The following is a 17,667-nucleotide window of genomic DNA, read 5'->3' as shown; positions in this document are numbered from 1 at the left end:
CCTTGGTTACCCTTATCCTTGGTTACCTTCAAACCAAATTTCATCAAAATTGTATAAAAATTACTCAAGTTATCGTGTTCACGGACACATATATGTAATTGTCTATTATGAAAAATTGAATTTTGGTATGTTTCAAAACCCCAACTTTTTCAATCAATCAATCAATCAATTTATTGAACTATAATGAATACATGCATATTATACAATAGGTGCAAATCCATACAAGGCTTGTCTGCACCAACATATTATGAAAAACAGTGTTCAGTGTTCTCATGCTAGGATTTTGTCAGATCTTTTTATACATTGCCCTATATGTATGAATGTATGATTCCAAAATATGTTTTAAATGTTCTCAAAGCACATTGCCCTATATGTATGAATGTATGATTCCAAAATATGTTTTAAATGTTCTCAAAGCAATTTTTCCCACCTCAAAGTGTATTTTAATCGAACTAGATGTAGTGGTGCGGCCCGCGTCACGACTAGCGTTCCAAGTTGAAGACTAATAACAATATATCCCATAATATATCTTCAAAGCAATATACAAACTGATATGAGGTTGATAATTGTTGAAAATTGTATTCAGATTCTTTTAAGAGCCACAAAATATGAATGTTCTTATCACCTGAGTTTGTATTTGCAAACATTTAAAGGTTTTACAAAAAAAATCTTCGAAATTTGCTATTGTTTCAATTTAAAGCTGTCTATTTTAAATAAATCAATAATGAAATGGTATAAGGTTATTATTATCTTAAAGTAAACTTGAAGAGGAATCTATTAAGACAAACCGCAAATCGTTAAGACGATTAGTTGTCAAATAATTGATGTTTTACTAAAAGCTTACATAAATCCAATATGGCGGAAGTTTTTTCAAAAATGGCGGCTTTCCACCACTTGGATTTTCTTGATTTTTAGTATAATATTCTTGACACCTTTTTTGACAAAATCCCATATATTTTGGAATATATGGGGAAGAAATATATTTTATTTCTTTTACCTTAAGTTTGATGTTGGACCGTATTTTGACTAGCCTAAAGAACAGTGTTTTTTTCTTAATTCAAGAAAACTATAATTTAAAAAGCAGTCGATAAAGTCATTCACTGTTCCTGAAGAAGGATAATGCACTGTCCCCAGTACAGCACAAGCATCAATTAGGAGAACTGCTTGTAAGTTAACTGATTTGATGACTGTGTTCTGTTTGAATGTAGCACTTTCACTTATCCTCAGAAACCATAGATATAATGTTTTAAGTCAAGTAAATACTTGAAAACATTGTTGATAAGGTAACTTGGCAACAAATTAATGTGGAAATTTATTAAAAACTTATATTGATTTATTATTTTGGGTAATTTTCTAATTAAAACATCAAACTAGGCACAAAATGATTATCCTGTCTCTTCTATAGGGAAAGATACAGCAGATATACAGGATTAGTAAACCGAACCAGCATGATCGGACCATGGGAACGGGGTTTTACGTGGGGTTTTATGGGGTAAAAATTTGTTTTTCTAATTTTTGACCCTCTAAACGCAAAATTTTCCAATTTCTCTTCAAACCTTCTTAAAGAGCTTAAAAGAACAAATAATTTAGTATATCAAAGTGTTTTTGTACCATTATTAGTTACGGAGAAAATACAAATAATTGTTATTTTAAAATTCACATGTTATTTTTGATTATATTTTATATATATTTTTTATTTTAGGATATATTTTGATCAAAATTGGTAAATTTATTTATTTTATACTAAGTTATTAATATTAAAAAAAAACACTTTTTTACCCTCCCTGTAGCAGCAAGCCTAAGTACTCATAAAAATTAATGTTAATTAAATACATTTAATTGAAAATCAATTCAGGCAACTGGAAATTCGCTTAGTCGGCAGGTTTGCTGTGGCGGGGGTATTTTATTACTAAGATAATCAATTATTGGTATTCTCTGACCCTTAAAACATAAAATTAGACACAAAAATTATTATCCTGTCTCTTCTATAGGAAAAGATACAGCAAATATACAGTTTTTAAGCCATCTTGGCCGCCATCTTGAATATTTCAATTTGCTCAAAGGTGACAAATTGGCACCTTGCAGATTTTAGTTATGTAGGTCTTGAAGAAACAGAAAACACCATAAAACTTCGGGTGGACCTTACTTCCAGGTTTTTTGACCGGCAACCAGACTAGTACCGAGTCGGCCGACTCGCAAAACTAACGAACTCGTACGGAGAATGCCGAACTCACACGAACTCGGAACGTCTCGAGTCGAGTCGAGTCGACTCGTAAAGCTGACACGCTATTGGCCGGTACCGAGTCGGCCGACTCGCAAAACTAACGAACTCGTACGGAGAATGCCGAACTCACACGAACTCGGAACGTCTCGAGTTGAGTCTGACTCGACTCGTAACTCGAGTTCACGGCAGTTGGCGAGTCGAGTCACTCGAGTCAGGAAAGTACCCGACTCGTCACATCACTATCAATAAGGTTATTTCTATTTAGCGAATGATGATGAGTCGATGGTCGATCGATGACACTGAATGACTGAATGAATGATGAGCGAGCAATGACACTAATGACAGCGACAGCGACAAGAGGAAGAGAGGAGAAGAGGATACGGGAAAAGACAAGACAAGAATACCCCCGCCGCAGCAAACCTGCATACTAAGCGAATTTCCATTTGCCTGATTGGACTAACACTAAAATGTCTACTTAAAAATATAACATTTATTCCCTATTTAAATAGAATTAGTTAAACAAGTACTTAGGTTTGCTGCATCAGGGAGGGGTTTTATGTGATTAATTAGTATGAAATCAAAACTCGACAGACGTCGTCCTGTCCTAATGTGGTTTTATGTCAATGCTAGTTCATTTTCAAGATGAGCTCGTTCGCATGGCTCAATCACGTCCTGGTTGAAGTTCGTTTGCTACGCTTACTCATCTTTAGGTTGGAGCTCGTTCGCTGTGCTCACTTGCCGTCAGATTAGCTCGTTCGCTACGCTTACTCACCTCCAGGTTGAAGTTCGTTCGCTACGCTCACCCACCTTTGGGTTGCAAATTAGCTGTTGTCATAAATTGAAAAAAAAATAATAGTGCTGCACCCTGTTTGGTAAACATATTAACTTTTTAATGCAATTAAACATCACAGAATCAAATTGTTAGTTGAACCAGCTGTTAAGACTCTTTAATTCCCTTTAAATATGAGTACCCATAAGGTTAACGTGGCAAACTCCAAAGCCACTAGGGGGAGCCCTTTTGACGGATCTGCATTCACACAAACCATCCTTGAATAATGCTTAATAATGCCTGAAAGTTTCATTACAATCTGTCAAGTGGTTTCGGAGTCCATAATGGACAAACAGACAAATCCATAATTCATTCAAAAAATTTAAATTTAAAATCAAATAGCCCAGTAAACAAGATTTTAGCTTTTGTATTCTTAAAAAATACACAAATTACCATTGTCCAGTTCCATCCAAACAAGACAGCTGTTTCAACCCTACTTGCGATGTTGCCACTTCAAAGGCCGCGGTCTGGAGTTAAAGGTGACAGGGCCGTGCCTTGTAGACATCGTTTAAGTTTTATTTTAACTGATTTCTTTGAGTTTGTTTGGCAAAAGATTAAACATTTTGATCCTCATATTGTTTGGAGATCAGGCCTCTTGGGACATCAAAATGAAAAATTAAATCGGTCCTTGGCTTAGGTCTTACCCTGCCACCTACGGCTACGGTAATAGCATACGGTAGTAGCACAGGCCGCGGCCTTCGAACTGGCAACGTCGCAAGTGGTGTTGTAACAGCTGTTTTTGTTTGGAAGTAGCTAATGATATTTTCATATTTACGAAAGATTGGTTACTGGACTATGGCAACATTGACTCCGCTTAAAATTGTACAGATATAGATTTTAGTTCATATTGTTTCGGTTTTTAATTCTGTATGTTTTATTTTCAATATTTTAATAAATTTATGTTCATAAATTTAAATCAATAAAGTGCGAATTAATGAGCTGATGTCACCTGTCTGCCATGTTATCTTATGGGACGTCTATCACTGAACAACACCACTTGCGACGTTGCCAATTCTACCAGGCCTCGGCCTGTAGTTAAAGGCGGCCTGGTAGCACTCACGATTACCATCTAGTATTCGTGGTAGCACTCCTCAAGGATACTTGAGGAGTATGTTTTACCATAGATAAAACATACTTTACCTATGGTAATAACTACTTCCCTATGGGGAAATTCGCTAAACCGTATTTAATGTTTTTTCAGATTTTCGTGTTGCCAGGTTGGCCGTGTGATCGATTGGTGGGACTGCAGAGAGGAAAACAAGATAAGAGATGGCAACCTCCTATTGTTTTGAATGGACGAATGGTTGTCGGTTGTCATCTTGAGCAAGAGCAACCCATTTTTAACAAGATTAAATACAACAGCGGTCAGCGATGGTTCAATACTGTGTGGCAAACGGATGCAATCGAAAAGCTTCTCAAGAAAACAAAATTAAGTTTCACAGGTAGGTATAGCTTTAAGTAAACGCAGAGGATACGCTCGTAACCGGACGTGGAATAGGCGTCCGGCAGTTGTTACTGTCATTACCTAAGGTTACCTAACCTAACCAACAAAACTTACTGATAATGAAAAAAGCGAATGAAGGTTAAATTCTGTTTATAAATTAAAATTATAAATGCCAAAAATTCTAACAAAAGATGGGCTGCACTTTACTTGACGTCCTACACTCATTCGATTGTTTTTTTTTTTTCGATTCAATATTTTCATTCGATTGTTTCATTCGATATATCGTTTGGTTAGTTAGGTTAGGTTAACCTTACCTAACTAACCAAACGATATAGGCCTATCGAATGAAGCAATCGATATATCGATCAATATTTTTATTCGAATGAGTGTAGGACGTCAAGTAAAGTGCAGCCAAAAGATGTACAGTTAAGAAGGAATGGCAAAGCAAAATCTTTGACAAAAAGTTAAAGTTACAGATGGGATTCGAACCAGGGACCTATTGCATATCAGCCGAGCACTCGATCTACTACACCACGAACACCGATGGCTGTGCATTGTATCGTGGTAATGGCGTTCTGGGTCCCCACAACCCGGTGACGTCTCTGCCAGGCGTCTAATCCACATCCGGTTACCGTACGCGTAGTTAAGTTACTAAAGTGCAGCCAAGCTATCTTACTGAATAGCCTATTGATAAAATTTGACGAGTGTCACAATTTATCTTAAACGTAAGTCAGATCTAAGTAGGCCTAGGCCCGGTGGAGCACACGGGAGGGACTATTCTTTCCATTCCTAAGTAACCAATTTAACATAAAAATATTCCTAAGTTAATCATAGCAATAGATTTTATAAGGGGCGTGCACTACTTATTGCTGAATTTACCCCTCCTTTTCTTCACTAACTTACTCCCCAGGTACATGATATTGATACTGTCGTGTCCGTTAAAGTATCCTCTAGCCTATCTGGTGACATGATCGGTTAATATGGTAACTTACGTGGCCGCATTTTTCCACAAAACGGCCAGCAATAGATTTTATCTGGCACGCGCACAACTTATTGCTGGGTTATTGCCAGGTTTAAACCAACGTCTATTTTAACCTTGACGGAAATAGTAAACTTGGGGTATTCTGTTGTTTAAGTAAATAAAACATTGTAGCCTACATAATTTAACTTGGGTACACTTCAATATCTGTTGGCACAAACAACCGAATGAAAATATTGATCGATACATATATCGATTATTCAATATATCGTTTGGTTAGTTTGTTAAGGTTAACCTAACCTAACTGACCAAACGATACATCAAATTAAACAATTGAATGATCAATATTACTCATTCGGTTGTTTGTGCCAACAGATATGGAAGTGTATCCGTTAACTTAGTTTTCTTTTTGTTAATTAAGTTACCATGCATAAAATCAAATCATGAAAAGGTTGCACTTTAGTTTACGTCCTACATTTACTATTATACATTATACATTAACTACCAGCTGAATATAAAATGAAACTGTACTAAACTAAAACCTAACCTTAACCAAACATGCAGTATGTGAGTAAATGTAGGACGTAAACTAAAGTGCAGCCCATGAAAACTCTTGTTGGATATACAGAGTTGTTCAGCTTGTGATTACCTGTTATTTGTGTAACTTAACTAGGGTCTTGGTAAACTTACCCACATGATATAGGCCTAGGCTATATTTCAAAATCATATCAAATGGTGTTTAAACTTCCTTTAATAACTTAGTTTATAATGTATCCTTAAACTTAAATTTACTTAAAATGATGCGGTATTTGGGGAGCGAGCTGGCGTAGTGGTTAGAGCGCGGGACTTCAGTCCCTGAGGTCCCGGGTTCGATCCCCGCCAAGGTACCGATGGATTTTATCTAAGTGATAATGCCACAACCCCTAGGTCTAGCCTGAAGTAATGTGAAAAACAATCCCAGGCTCGTGCCTAGCGTCCTATGAAAAAAAAAAAAAAAAAAAAAAAATAATGCGGTATGCCCTAGCACTAGTGGATAAGCTAGACACCTTTGTCCGCAGGGCCCATTCAATTATCAATCAATTATCAATTATTTAAGATGGGGACGCCACTATGTGCGTATTTTAACCCAAATATGAGTGAAGGATGAGTGTAGGATGAGTGGCGCGATCTTGTAGTCTTGTTAGTGACTAAGGCCGACATGTTCCTTAGACACAGCTGTTAATTAATAGCCCATACAGCTAATGGCAACTAAGGGACCTACAGTTTATTGTGGAATCCGAACCACATTTTTTCCTCGTAATTAACGAATTGGTCTAATTATTAGGATAGTACTGCGGATAGTCGTAGTACTCACTAGTGCGGACGTTAATCCACACCAGGTAGCATCGCATCCACAGTGCATCCCTATAATTATCCACAATTCGTGACCTCCTAGTAGCTGGATTACAGGACGACGCCACCCGTCCCAGTCAATTCTCATAACTAAACAAATTTATAAACAATAGAGGAAATTGTGGTTCAGATCCCACATTGATCTGTAGGTCCCTTAACAATTGACTGTTGGGCTTTTAATTAACAGTCCTGTCTGAAGAACAGTCGGCAATTAGAAAGACTACAAGATTGTTTGTTTGGTTTTAATATGCCTAATAGGGTGGGCTGAAAAAAAAAATTATTTTTTTTTCTTAATGCTATACCGAAAAAAACTTGTCTCTATGATGGGTTATCAAAATGCAACAAAGAAAAAAAATCTATACCTATCCTCTAGCTAGCGCATTACACTTGAAATTTCAAAATTTCACTCAAATTATAAGCTTTTGTAAATATAATTAAAGCATCTAAATACCTGCATATTGGACTGCTATAGTGATATTACGTTAGAACAGAGCCTTGGAAATACAATAAGTAATTGCAGAAGTTTAATTGTATTAATCTGAGGTAGCGCAATAGTCATTACAATGACGCATTTTTGAGTCAAGTGCGGGATGACAGCTGCGAGTTCGGGCGATGACCCGGCGGCCTTGCCGGGCTCCCCCACCCATACTCTCCACACACCCACAATGCACTTCGCGGGGAGACGTTGAGACGGCCTGTCACTCGGCAGTTTACATCTGTGTACGATTTTGGACTGACGTTTGAGTTGATCTTGTAAATTATGTTTATAATTTTTTGAGTTAAGTTTATTGTGCGTGATGGCCGTTGCCAAGAAAGTGACTCGGAGTGACTTTGATTGTCCTTTGTTTGGCTGTCCAAGGGAATTGCCTGTGAGTAAGCTTCCAAATTACCAGGATGTTATTAGGAGCTGTTTCCATGAACAGTATGTACTAGCATTAGAAAGTAACAAGCCTGTTAGTTTCTCTCAGATATCAAATATTGTTGCTCCAAAAGTAAAAGCAGTCTTTGACAAAGCATCAATACCAACAGTGACGCCTTACAGAATCGTTCAGTTAATAAACTCATACCATGATAGCTACCGTAATCTAATGAAGTCCTTTAAGCGTGACAAGGAAAAAGAGAAGTACAAACAAAAAGTTGAGGAGTTCAGGCAAAAGGCTTTATCACTATTTGATGTATCTGCATGTAAATGTAAAATAACATACTCATGCAACTGCAAAAAAGTCCCTGAGATCTGTGAGTGCCCTTTGTCAATTTCATGTAAATGTGAAAAAGACAAAAAGATTCCCGTGCTTGAACTTAAGTTTATGTATTTCCAAAGATATCTTGGACAAGGAAAAATTGGAAATGTAGACAAGAAGGAGTCGAAAAAAATAATCAAAAGACTGCAACGTAAGGAAATAAAAAATCGGGTTGTGTCGTCTAACATTCCACCAGTTTCATATTCCCAGCCTACATGCTCTAAGAATGTGACGGAGTCAAACATAGATCCAGACAAAATCTTAATGGAAAAAGAAAAGTCTGATGATTCTGATGACGACTACATTCCTATTCCGAGTTCTACTAAACAGCAGTGGCAAATGCGTATACAATTAAAAAATACCGTATTGGCAAGTGACCGATTTGGGGTTTCGGACAGAGCAACAGCTGCTATTGCCTCTAGTGTACTTCATGACCTAGGTCTTGCAACTAAAGAGGACGATTCCCTCATAATAGATAAGAACAAGGTTAGAAGGGAAAAACAATCATTCAGATCGAATCTCCAAGATAGAATAAAAAATGAGCCGGACGTAATTCAAGGGCTATATTTTGATGGCCGAAAGGATAACACATTGAAGATTGACAAACTGAATCAAAAGTGTTTTAGAAGAACTGTAAAAGAGGAACACTACTCTATCATTCAGGAACCTGGCTCAATTTATGTTGGCCATGTATCACCAACTACTGGAACTTCAAAGGACATTGCCAGTGCTGTCTTGGACTATTTACATGAGCAAAATTTTTCGCTGGATGAGCTTGATGTGATTGGATGTGATGGTACTGTCACAAACACCGGCTGGAAAACTGGTGTAATTCGCAAAATCGAAGAGAAAATTAAAAGACCACTGCAGTGGGGAGTTTGCCTTTTGCACCTAAATGAATTACCATTTAGGCACTTGTTTCAAACTTTGGATGGTGAAACGACTGGTCCTACATCTTTTAGTGGTTATATTGGCTCGAAACTCAAAAATTGTGAAAAACTTCCAGTTGTGCAGTTTCAAAGCATTGATTGTGACATACCAGAAATTGATAGGAAAATCTTAAGTAAAGACCAACAGTATCTTCTGGACATAAGTTCGGCTATAAAATCAGGCACCTGCTTGGCAGACTTGGCAGTTCGTGAACCAGGTCCTATTTCTCATTCTCGATGGCTGACAACAGCAAACAGAGTACTGCGTCTCTATTTAAGTGTTGAGAATCCATCTGAAGAACACCAAACTTTGGTACAATTTATACTTAAATCATACATGCCTGTATGGTTTAAGATTAAAAAAAGTAAATACCTTACTGATGGACCAAAACATGTTTTCGATTTAATAACATCATCAAGATTCCTGCCAGAAAACTTGATTAAGGTGGTTGATCCTGTGATCGAAAGAAATGCTTTTTTCGCACATCCAGAAAACTTGCTACTGAGTATGATCGTTGATGAAAGGGCTCATATCAGAGAGTTGGGGTTTAGAAGAGTTATTAAATCAAGGGCCGTGGCTTCCAAAGAAAAGCTAGTCCGAACTTTTAAACCTCCAAAACTCAACTTCCAGGCAAAAGAATATTACGAAATTATTGATTGGACTACTACAGCTATTTATCCACCACCTCTGTTACGAAGAGTAACCGAAGAAGAAATGTGGGCCAAGATTTCAACTGCCAGTACAGCAGAAGAATGGAACTTTCATAAATTCCCGTGTCACACACAAGCAGTTGAGCGCTGTGTGAAATTGGTAACTGAAGCCTCCTCAAAAGTTGTTGGCGTCAAGAACAGAGATGGTTTCATCCGAACAACACTGCTTTCACGAGCTTCAATGCCAAGTTTTACAAGCAAACATGATTTCAAGGTTCCAAATATGTAAATAACTATTCAGTGAGAGTCAAATAGACTACAATTTTGCAGCTTGGGAATCGAAATTTGTATTTAACAATCTATTTTGTATTCATTAAATCCATTTTGATATATGTATGTAAATTGCTTATATCTTTATTTAATTTTCCAAGAGGTTTTCTTAATTTAAGTACCAACATTATAGATCTAAAAACACAATAGTAGTGGGTACAAAAAAGTTAGAGAATGTACTGCACTGCAGTTGGTTAGCATTAAAAACGTCACAAATTTACTATATTGAAGGCCTTTGCGCCACCTCAAATTTAAAAATTACAAAACTTCCTATAGTTTATTGACTATTTGTAACTCTAAAATATATTATTTTCACTATAGCAAACTAATATATAAAGGTTTAGATACTTTTAAAAAATTTTAAAAATCCTATGATTTGAGTGAAATTTTGAAATTTCAAGTGTAATGCGCTAGCTGGAGGTTAGGTATAGATTTTTTTTCTTTGTTGCATTTTGATAACCCATCATAGAGACAAGTTTTTTTCGGTATAGCATTAAGAAAAAAAAATAATTTTTTTTTTCAGCCCACCCTAATGCCTAACTTATGGCTTTGGGACGGGAACAGTCAGACTGACTACTTAGCGAGTCCTTTTGTAGCCTTAGTCAAGTCCTTTTAGTGAATTTCCCATTTAATAACTATCCATAAAGGTTTGTCATTGAATTTAATATAAATATTTGGTTTTGGTTAAATTTTGGTTTAAACAAAATCTTTCTTTTCAGATTCCCATTAAACGAGCCAGATCTGTTAAGGAAATGGCTGGAAGCAATCGGGAGGGATGAAGATTGGTATCCTACTACTCACAGCCGTCTGTGCAGCTACCATTTTGAAGTGGATTGCTACCTGTATCTAGGAAGAAAATTGAAAAAAAATGCTGTGCCAACAATTTTTAACTTTTCCAAGGTGGAAACAAGTTTTTAAACAAAAGCTATTAGAGTAGGAAGTGAATAATGTACTGAACTCTGAAACTGAGTTTCAAAAATAGGCCTGCTCAAAAGTTTTGTTTCTGAGTCTTGAGTAGCATCCATTCCTAATTCTATTTTAGGTCATTAGTTAAACTAACTCAAATTTAAATAAAATCAAATTAATTAATTATTTAATATTTTATTTTATAAACAATTGAATTAGGCGAATATGTATGAACCTACCTAAAATTGGTAGCCTTGTGTTATTTATTTATAAATATGTAGGCTATTTTTTAAATTATTTTTACATAAAACTCAATTAGCAACTTGAATTTTACTTAGGCTGCAGGTCACCTGCGACTGGGGTCTTATACCTTACCACTATTTGTTATTTTAGATATGTAAAATCAACGAAAAACTTTTTTTACTACTAGTTTTCTTATTGGATGGATGAAGAGTGCTTTTTCAATTAAAAGAAAAACTTTGTTACAAAGAAAGGTAGGTTCAGGCAAGGCCACCAGGTTCAGTATATGCACATAAACTTATAGATGGGGGAGAATCTCTTAATAATAAACATGTAGGCTAGGATGATAATTTAATTAAACATTGGGTATTGAATACTATATCAAGGCATACAAATTTGCCAGAGTTTAGTAATTTAATTTGAAAAACAAGGTACGTACCTTATCAGCTTTAAAATATTATAGGCCTATTGTATTATTGACAATTATGATTTAGCCGCTATAGTTACGTGTACATAGTGTAATTATTACTTTTACAATACCGGTAACATAATTCTTAAGTAGTGGGCATCTTAAAACCCTTAAAACCCTAAATAATTATCAACCCTTAGATTTTCCAGATGGTTATTATATAATGAAGTGATTTGCTTACAAATTTAGCTCCCCGACAATGATTGTGAAGGAGTTGCAGCTTCAGTCCCAGGTGTTTCTGCTCTCCCCACCAACCAAGACGCAAGAATACTAAATCAACCCGAAGCGGTCAATGAGTACTTCCTTGATTGTCAAATGCTACAGCGTAGAGCCCATCCAGACCTACCTGGACTAGGACTACAGGTAATTATAATTTTCAATATTTCATTTGACTGATGACTACCCAGTACTCACATTGGGTAGGTATATCATACTGAGTTGCGGAGCATTATCATCTCATTCCTTAAAAATATTGTATTTTAATTTTGCCAATATTATAATTGAGCAAAATTATTGAAGTGTGCTAAATACAATTTTTACAGTAACTACCCTATTTTTGAAATTCAGTAATTTATTTGGTACACATTTATTTGTACTTTTCTTGATTGCTATAATTGTATTTTGGCTTTGCAGACTGTAGGCAAATATATTCGCCAATTGTTACAACATTTAATGTTATAGTTGATTATTTATAACAACATTAATGTTCATAAAATGATATTCTTGTTCAATTATATCTTTACCCAATGTACGAGGAATGTTTTTCTGGAAAAAGAGTTTTATAAATTTTTAAAACTGTAACAAGAGAAGGATAAAAATACCACCGCCGCAGCAAACATTTTCCTGAAATAATTTTCAAATAAATGTATTCAATTAATATTAGGTTTTATCATTTTAAGTACCGGTACCTAGGCTTGCTGCTACAGGGAGGGTAAAAATGTGTTTTTAGTAAAATATTATTAACTAAGTATAAAATAAATTTACCAAGTTTGATCAAAAACCCCGTCAGTCCCGGGCCTAGGTCTTACCATGCCACCTACGGTAATAGCTACTTCCCTATTGGTAAATTTGCTAAAAATATCTTAGATAGAAGTACTGCATTGGTAAACTATTTTCAAAATTCTATAGGCTAAATTATATATTCACCATAAAGATGGCATGGAAGGTATAGGGGTTTAGTGAGTGGGAGAACCTTTTGCGCCGTTCCAGCCAAACCTCGCATGCGGGGTTTGTTTTGGCAGATTGGCCACACCTAAACTCCAACTCTCACTTGTTAGCTGCGGAGAGCTACCTTCTGCCACTGGGTGTTGGTCCACCTTCAGAACCAAGTGAGGGGGTGCCCTAGACTAAGGCTGTGGTTTCCTAGACGCGTAATAGATGCACTGCGTGTGGGCATCTAAGACGCAGCACACTTGTCTTATGGAGTTTTGTGTAAGCGGTTTCCAAGTCAGTGTATCAAATAGCAGTAGCACCAATAGCTGCGTATTTAACCGACTGCTTTCAGAGCAGTCAAATCTGAGTTACGTTGCGTAACAGGCATTTCTTGTGCATTGGAGTCGGAAGTAACTATCGTCCAGAAGACCAAATTCTCCAACAAGGACGAATAATTGATTGAATTTCTCTCTTCTAATGACGTATTATGGAAGTACGTTGTTCACATAATTTCAATTTATTTAGCATTACATTTCATGATCATTTGTTGTGTAGTATTAATTTCCCCATATAGTGTGTTATTTAATATTTAATTCCCTTGTTACATGTTCCCTACAATTAATTTGTCTTCACATATTTTCTCAGTGTTTTAATTTGTAAATAACCCTAGTTCTTTTCAAGTACCGGTAAGCCCAACACCATCTCCTTAATATAAGAGCCCCCATAATTTAAGAACTCCTGAACATCTATGTTGAACATACTTTTTAAGTTTTGAAATAGGAAAAATTGCTATAAAGTGATATGCAGTTTCATTTGGTTGAAGGCTACATAGAGTGCAAAGATAATTTTGTTCAGACTTATCAGTTCTGCTTGAGCTGAAATACTATTTTTAGACTAAATCTTTTGTATGTATTTTTATGAATGTAGGGTGAATTATCTATAAAATGTTAGTACAGTAAAAACTTTAAAAAAATGTTAAAAAGTTAAATAACCCTGTTGTTTTAAGGGGTGATCTTTCACCCGATCCTTCTCCATACTCTCCTGAAATAGACGTTGATCCTTCACTTGACACAGAGATGATGCATGAAGACTCCGTACCAGAAACATTAGCTTTGCATGATCCTTCACCTGTTTCTCCTCAAATGTATAATTTGAATGAAGATAGTTACCATCCAACTACTCAACGATCCCCTCCATGTCAAGTCAAACCATTATGACTTCTCAACTACTAACCCTTAAAATTTGTCCTTCATTAGTTTAAGGATGCATTCATCATTCATGCACTGTGGATGTGATTCTCCCTGGTGTGGATTAACGTCCGCAGCAGTGAGTACTACGACTATCCGCAGTACTATCCTGAAAATTAGAGCAATTCGTATATACCGAGGCAAAAATGTGGTTCGGATTCCACTATAAACTGTAAGTCCATTAGTTGCCATTAGCTGTATAAGCTAATGCTATTAACTAACACCTGTGTCTAAAGAATAAGTCGGCCTTTAGTCACTAACAAGACTACAAGATCGTACCACTCATCCTACACTCATCTCCATTCATACTTGGCTTAGAATACCTACCTTGTATGGTCGCAATTGCATTGAAAAGTATCAAAGTATTCAGAAGAAGTGTCAAATGTTTGAAAAACATGCTTCACAGACAAGATATGAAAATGAGGAATTTTTCCGAATTAATTAAAGAGCTGAAAAGAAAGACTAATTTAAATCCTGATCTGGAATCAGTGCTAAAAGATCATTTCAGCGGATACCCCTAAGAACTATTAATGAATGAAAAAAAATTCTAAGAAACAAGAGTGTGATACACTATACAGAGCTTATGAAAAAATGTTTGATGACCCTGCACTTTTACTATCCACAATATTTTTAAGAAAACATTTCCATCTGCCTCATCCCAATAGGATTACTGATTGGATTTTATCTGTAAACTGCAAACCTGGGTATTTAAGTGAAGTGCTTCAATTTTTGGAAGTAAAAAAAGCAGATCCCAACTTTTCCCACTTGAAAGAATGTTCTCTAATATTTTACTCAATGTCCATCAGGAAACAACTGACCTGGGATCCTAAAAACAAAACCTATTCAGGATGTGTAAATTAAGAGGTATTTCTGCTTCATTATCAAACACATTTGCAAAAGAAGCACTTGTCTTCCAGATTGTGTCTTACACAAAACATTAAATGCCCAGTAGCATACTTTTTTACCAGTGGTATATGGTATATCAGCAGAGATAATTTCTGAAATGGCGAAAGTGTGTTTAACAAAACTGCATGAAATCGGCATTAATACATGATCAATAACATGATGGTACATCAGTGAATACACGTGCCATAAATTGTCTTGGCTGCTGCTTAGACTCAGTCAAAGTTACATCTTCCTTCAAACTATCCATCAGACAAATCTTTGAATGTTTATCGTAGGTATGTTTGATGTGTGTCACATGCTAAAGATTTAAGAAACACACTGGCAGAGAGCAAAGTAGTTAGAAGTCTCCTAGTTCCGATGGTGAAATCTATTGGTCATACATTGTTAAACTCCAGGAGCTACAAGAAATGGAAGACCCTAAGTTTTGCAATGCAATATCAAAGCAGCATATATACTTCTACAAAAAAAAAATAAAGTCTCTGGCAGCAAAAACCCTCAAATCAAGTGTTGCCAATGCCATTGAGTTTTTAGATTAATACATCCAGCATCCAGATTTTCAAAATTCATTAGCTACAGTTCTGTTTATCAAAAAGATAGATTAATTATTTGACATACTAAATTCTTGAAATGCTCTAGGCAAAGGCTACAGGCAGCCACTAACAATTTGCCATTTAGACTACTGCAACACCTTTTTTGAAGAAAAAGTTTATTATTTGAAATCTCTTTGTACAGAGTGCGCCAAAAACCCCGATCCATTTTTTACAGAGCACTGTTCAGCGACAGGTCGTCTGAGAGTGGTGGGAGTAGGCTCACCGAAAAGCCTACACAATGCAATTTTTTGTAGTCATCATCAGTGGTCGCCTGAGCTACGTGTGATTGTTATGGAGTCGTTTTAAAAATTATTGAATTAATTGCAACTCAATGGCAGTTTCATGCATTCTTTCAATTTTCAATTAAAGCGACATGGAGAAGTTCCGTTGTGTATAACAATAATGCGGTGGGTTACTAACTTAGAAAAACGGCTTCTGCGTTGAAAAGGAAGCTGGACGGCCGTCCAAAGTCAGATCGGACGCCAGACAACTTGATATTCGATAGAGTTTGTGCTGCTGCGGAAAACAGACATCGAAGTTCCGCCTGAAAACAAGCGGCTGCCTTGGACATGTCTAACTGCTCAGTTACACAAATTTTGAAGTTAATTTTCATTCCTACGTATTATTAGAATAATAATCTGTTTAATTTTGTTAACCAAACAGATAACCGCACGACGGAACCTCTCCATGTCGACCTAATAGAATAAAAGCACGGAACTACCACTAAGCTGCAATGACTGATTTATTACTTTTTAAAAACGACTAGATAACAACCGCACGTAGCTCATACAACCACTGCTCTATGACTACAATAAATGGCATTGTATAGGCTATCATTGTAACAGTGCACTGAAGAAAATAGATCGGTTTTTTTGCCGCACCCTGTATAGACGGCATCCCAAACCTCTCACATCCAAGAAGATTAGCATTAGGATTTATGACATGTATCTAGGATTTATGACATGTATGATACATGTCATAAATCCTAATGTTAATCTTTATGTATGCAGAGTGTATTGGGTTTAGCAATTGAGTTGTTATTAAAAGAAGGAAAGACATACAAGCTTAGACATACATATACAGGGTTAGTAAAAAGTGTGGAGACCCCCTGTTATTTTTTTAACGGCCCATACTAGAAAAACTAAGCTCGGCACACCTTTTTGACATGTTATGAAGTACTTTTTGGGCATAACCATCACTTGGTGTAAATCCCCAAAATGGGGGAAACTCAAAAGTTTCAAATACAAAGACCCATCGACTGACCCCTCATTTTGAAGGTCCTGGTAAAAGAAAACCAACAACGCAAACTAGAGGTCTTTATCTCAATCCAGTAAAAATGGGAGCCAATTGAAATTCTCTGAAGTTAAATTTAACTTACAGTTTTCCAAGTCTGGAGACCCCCTGTAAATTTTGTAGCGGCTCGCACTAGGATAACTAAACTCTACACACCTTTTTGAAGTATGAAGTACGTTATGAAGTACTTTTTAAGCCTAATATCCACTTGCTTACCAAACCCAAAATGGGGGATTTTGGGGGAAACTCGAAAGTTTTAAATGATAAGCCCCGTCGAGTGACCCCTCATTTTGAAGGTGCTGGTAAAAGAAAACCAACAACGTAAACTAGAGGTTTCTATCTCAATCCAGTAAAAAATGGCCTGCTGATTGAAAACTTTAAAAATCGGAAATAACTTGCAATTTTATATTCAATTGGCTGTCATATTTTACTGTGTTAAGATAGAGACCTATAGTTTGCGTTGTTCGTTTTGTTTTATTATGACCTTCAAAATGAGGGGTCACTCGATGGGGCTTATCATTTAACATTTTTGAGTTTCCCCCAAAATCCCCCATTTTGGGTTTGGGAACTTATAAGAATTTCAATTAACTGCCATTTTGTATTGAACTGAAATAGAGACCTCTAATTTGCGTTGTTGGTTTTCTTTTACCAGGACCTTTAAAATAAGGGGTCACTCGATGGGTCTTTGTATTTGAAATTTTTTAGTTTCCCCCAAAATCCAAGTGAACACCAAGTGGCGGTTATGCTCAAAAAGTACTTCATAGCATGCCATAATGGTGTGCCGAGTTTAGTTTTTCTAGTATGGGCCGTTAAAAAAATAACAGGGGGTCTCCACACTTTTTACT

At 36.2% G+C, this 17,667-nt stretch overlaps 1 protein-coding gene across 1 annotated transcript in view; it reads left to right on the top strand.

Annotated features, from left to right (window-relative positions):
* The first annotated feature begins 4,360 nt into the window (after positions 1-4,360).
* Positions 4,361-17,667, top strand: part of LOC128994082 (PR domain zinc finger protein 5-like) — a 30,322-nt gene continuing 17,015 nt past the window's right edge. Inside the window, exons 1-3 of the mRNA XM_054418319.1 lie at positions 4,361-4,495; positions 10,739-10,919; positions 11,824-11,997. Of these exons, the coding sequence (XP_054274294.1) occupies positions 4,425-4,495; positions 10,739-10,919; positions 11,824-11,997 (426 nt within the window). The 5' untranslated portion in view covers positions 4,361-4,424. The remainder of the gene's footprint in view (positions 4,496-10,738; positions 10,920-11,823; positions 11,998-17,667) is intronic.

The sequence above is a fragment of the Macrosteles quadrilineatus genome, unplaced genomic scaffold, assembly GCF_028750875.1.
Source record: "Macrosteles quadrilineatus isolate MER2022 unplaced genomic scaffold, UCM_ALF_1.0 Scaffold_5__1_contigs__length_97177068, whole genome shotgun sequence".
NCBI lineage: Eukaryota > Metazoa > Arthropoda > Insecta > Hemiptera > Cicadellidae > Macrosteles > Macrosteles quadrilineatus.
This window is presented reverse-complemented; position numbering and strand designations above follow the sequence as displayed.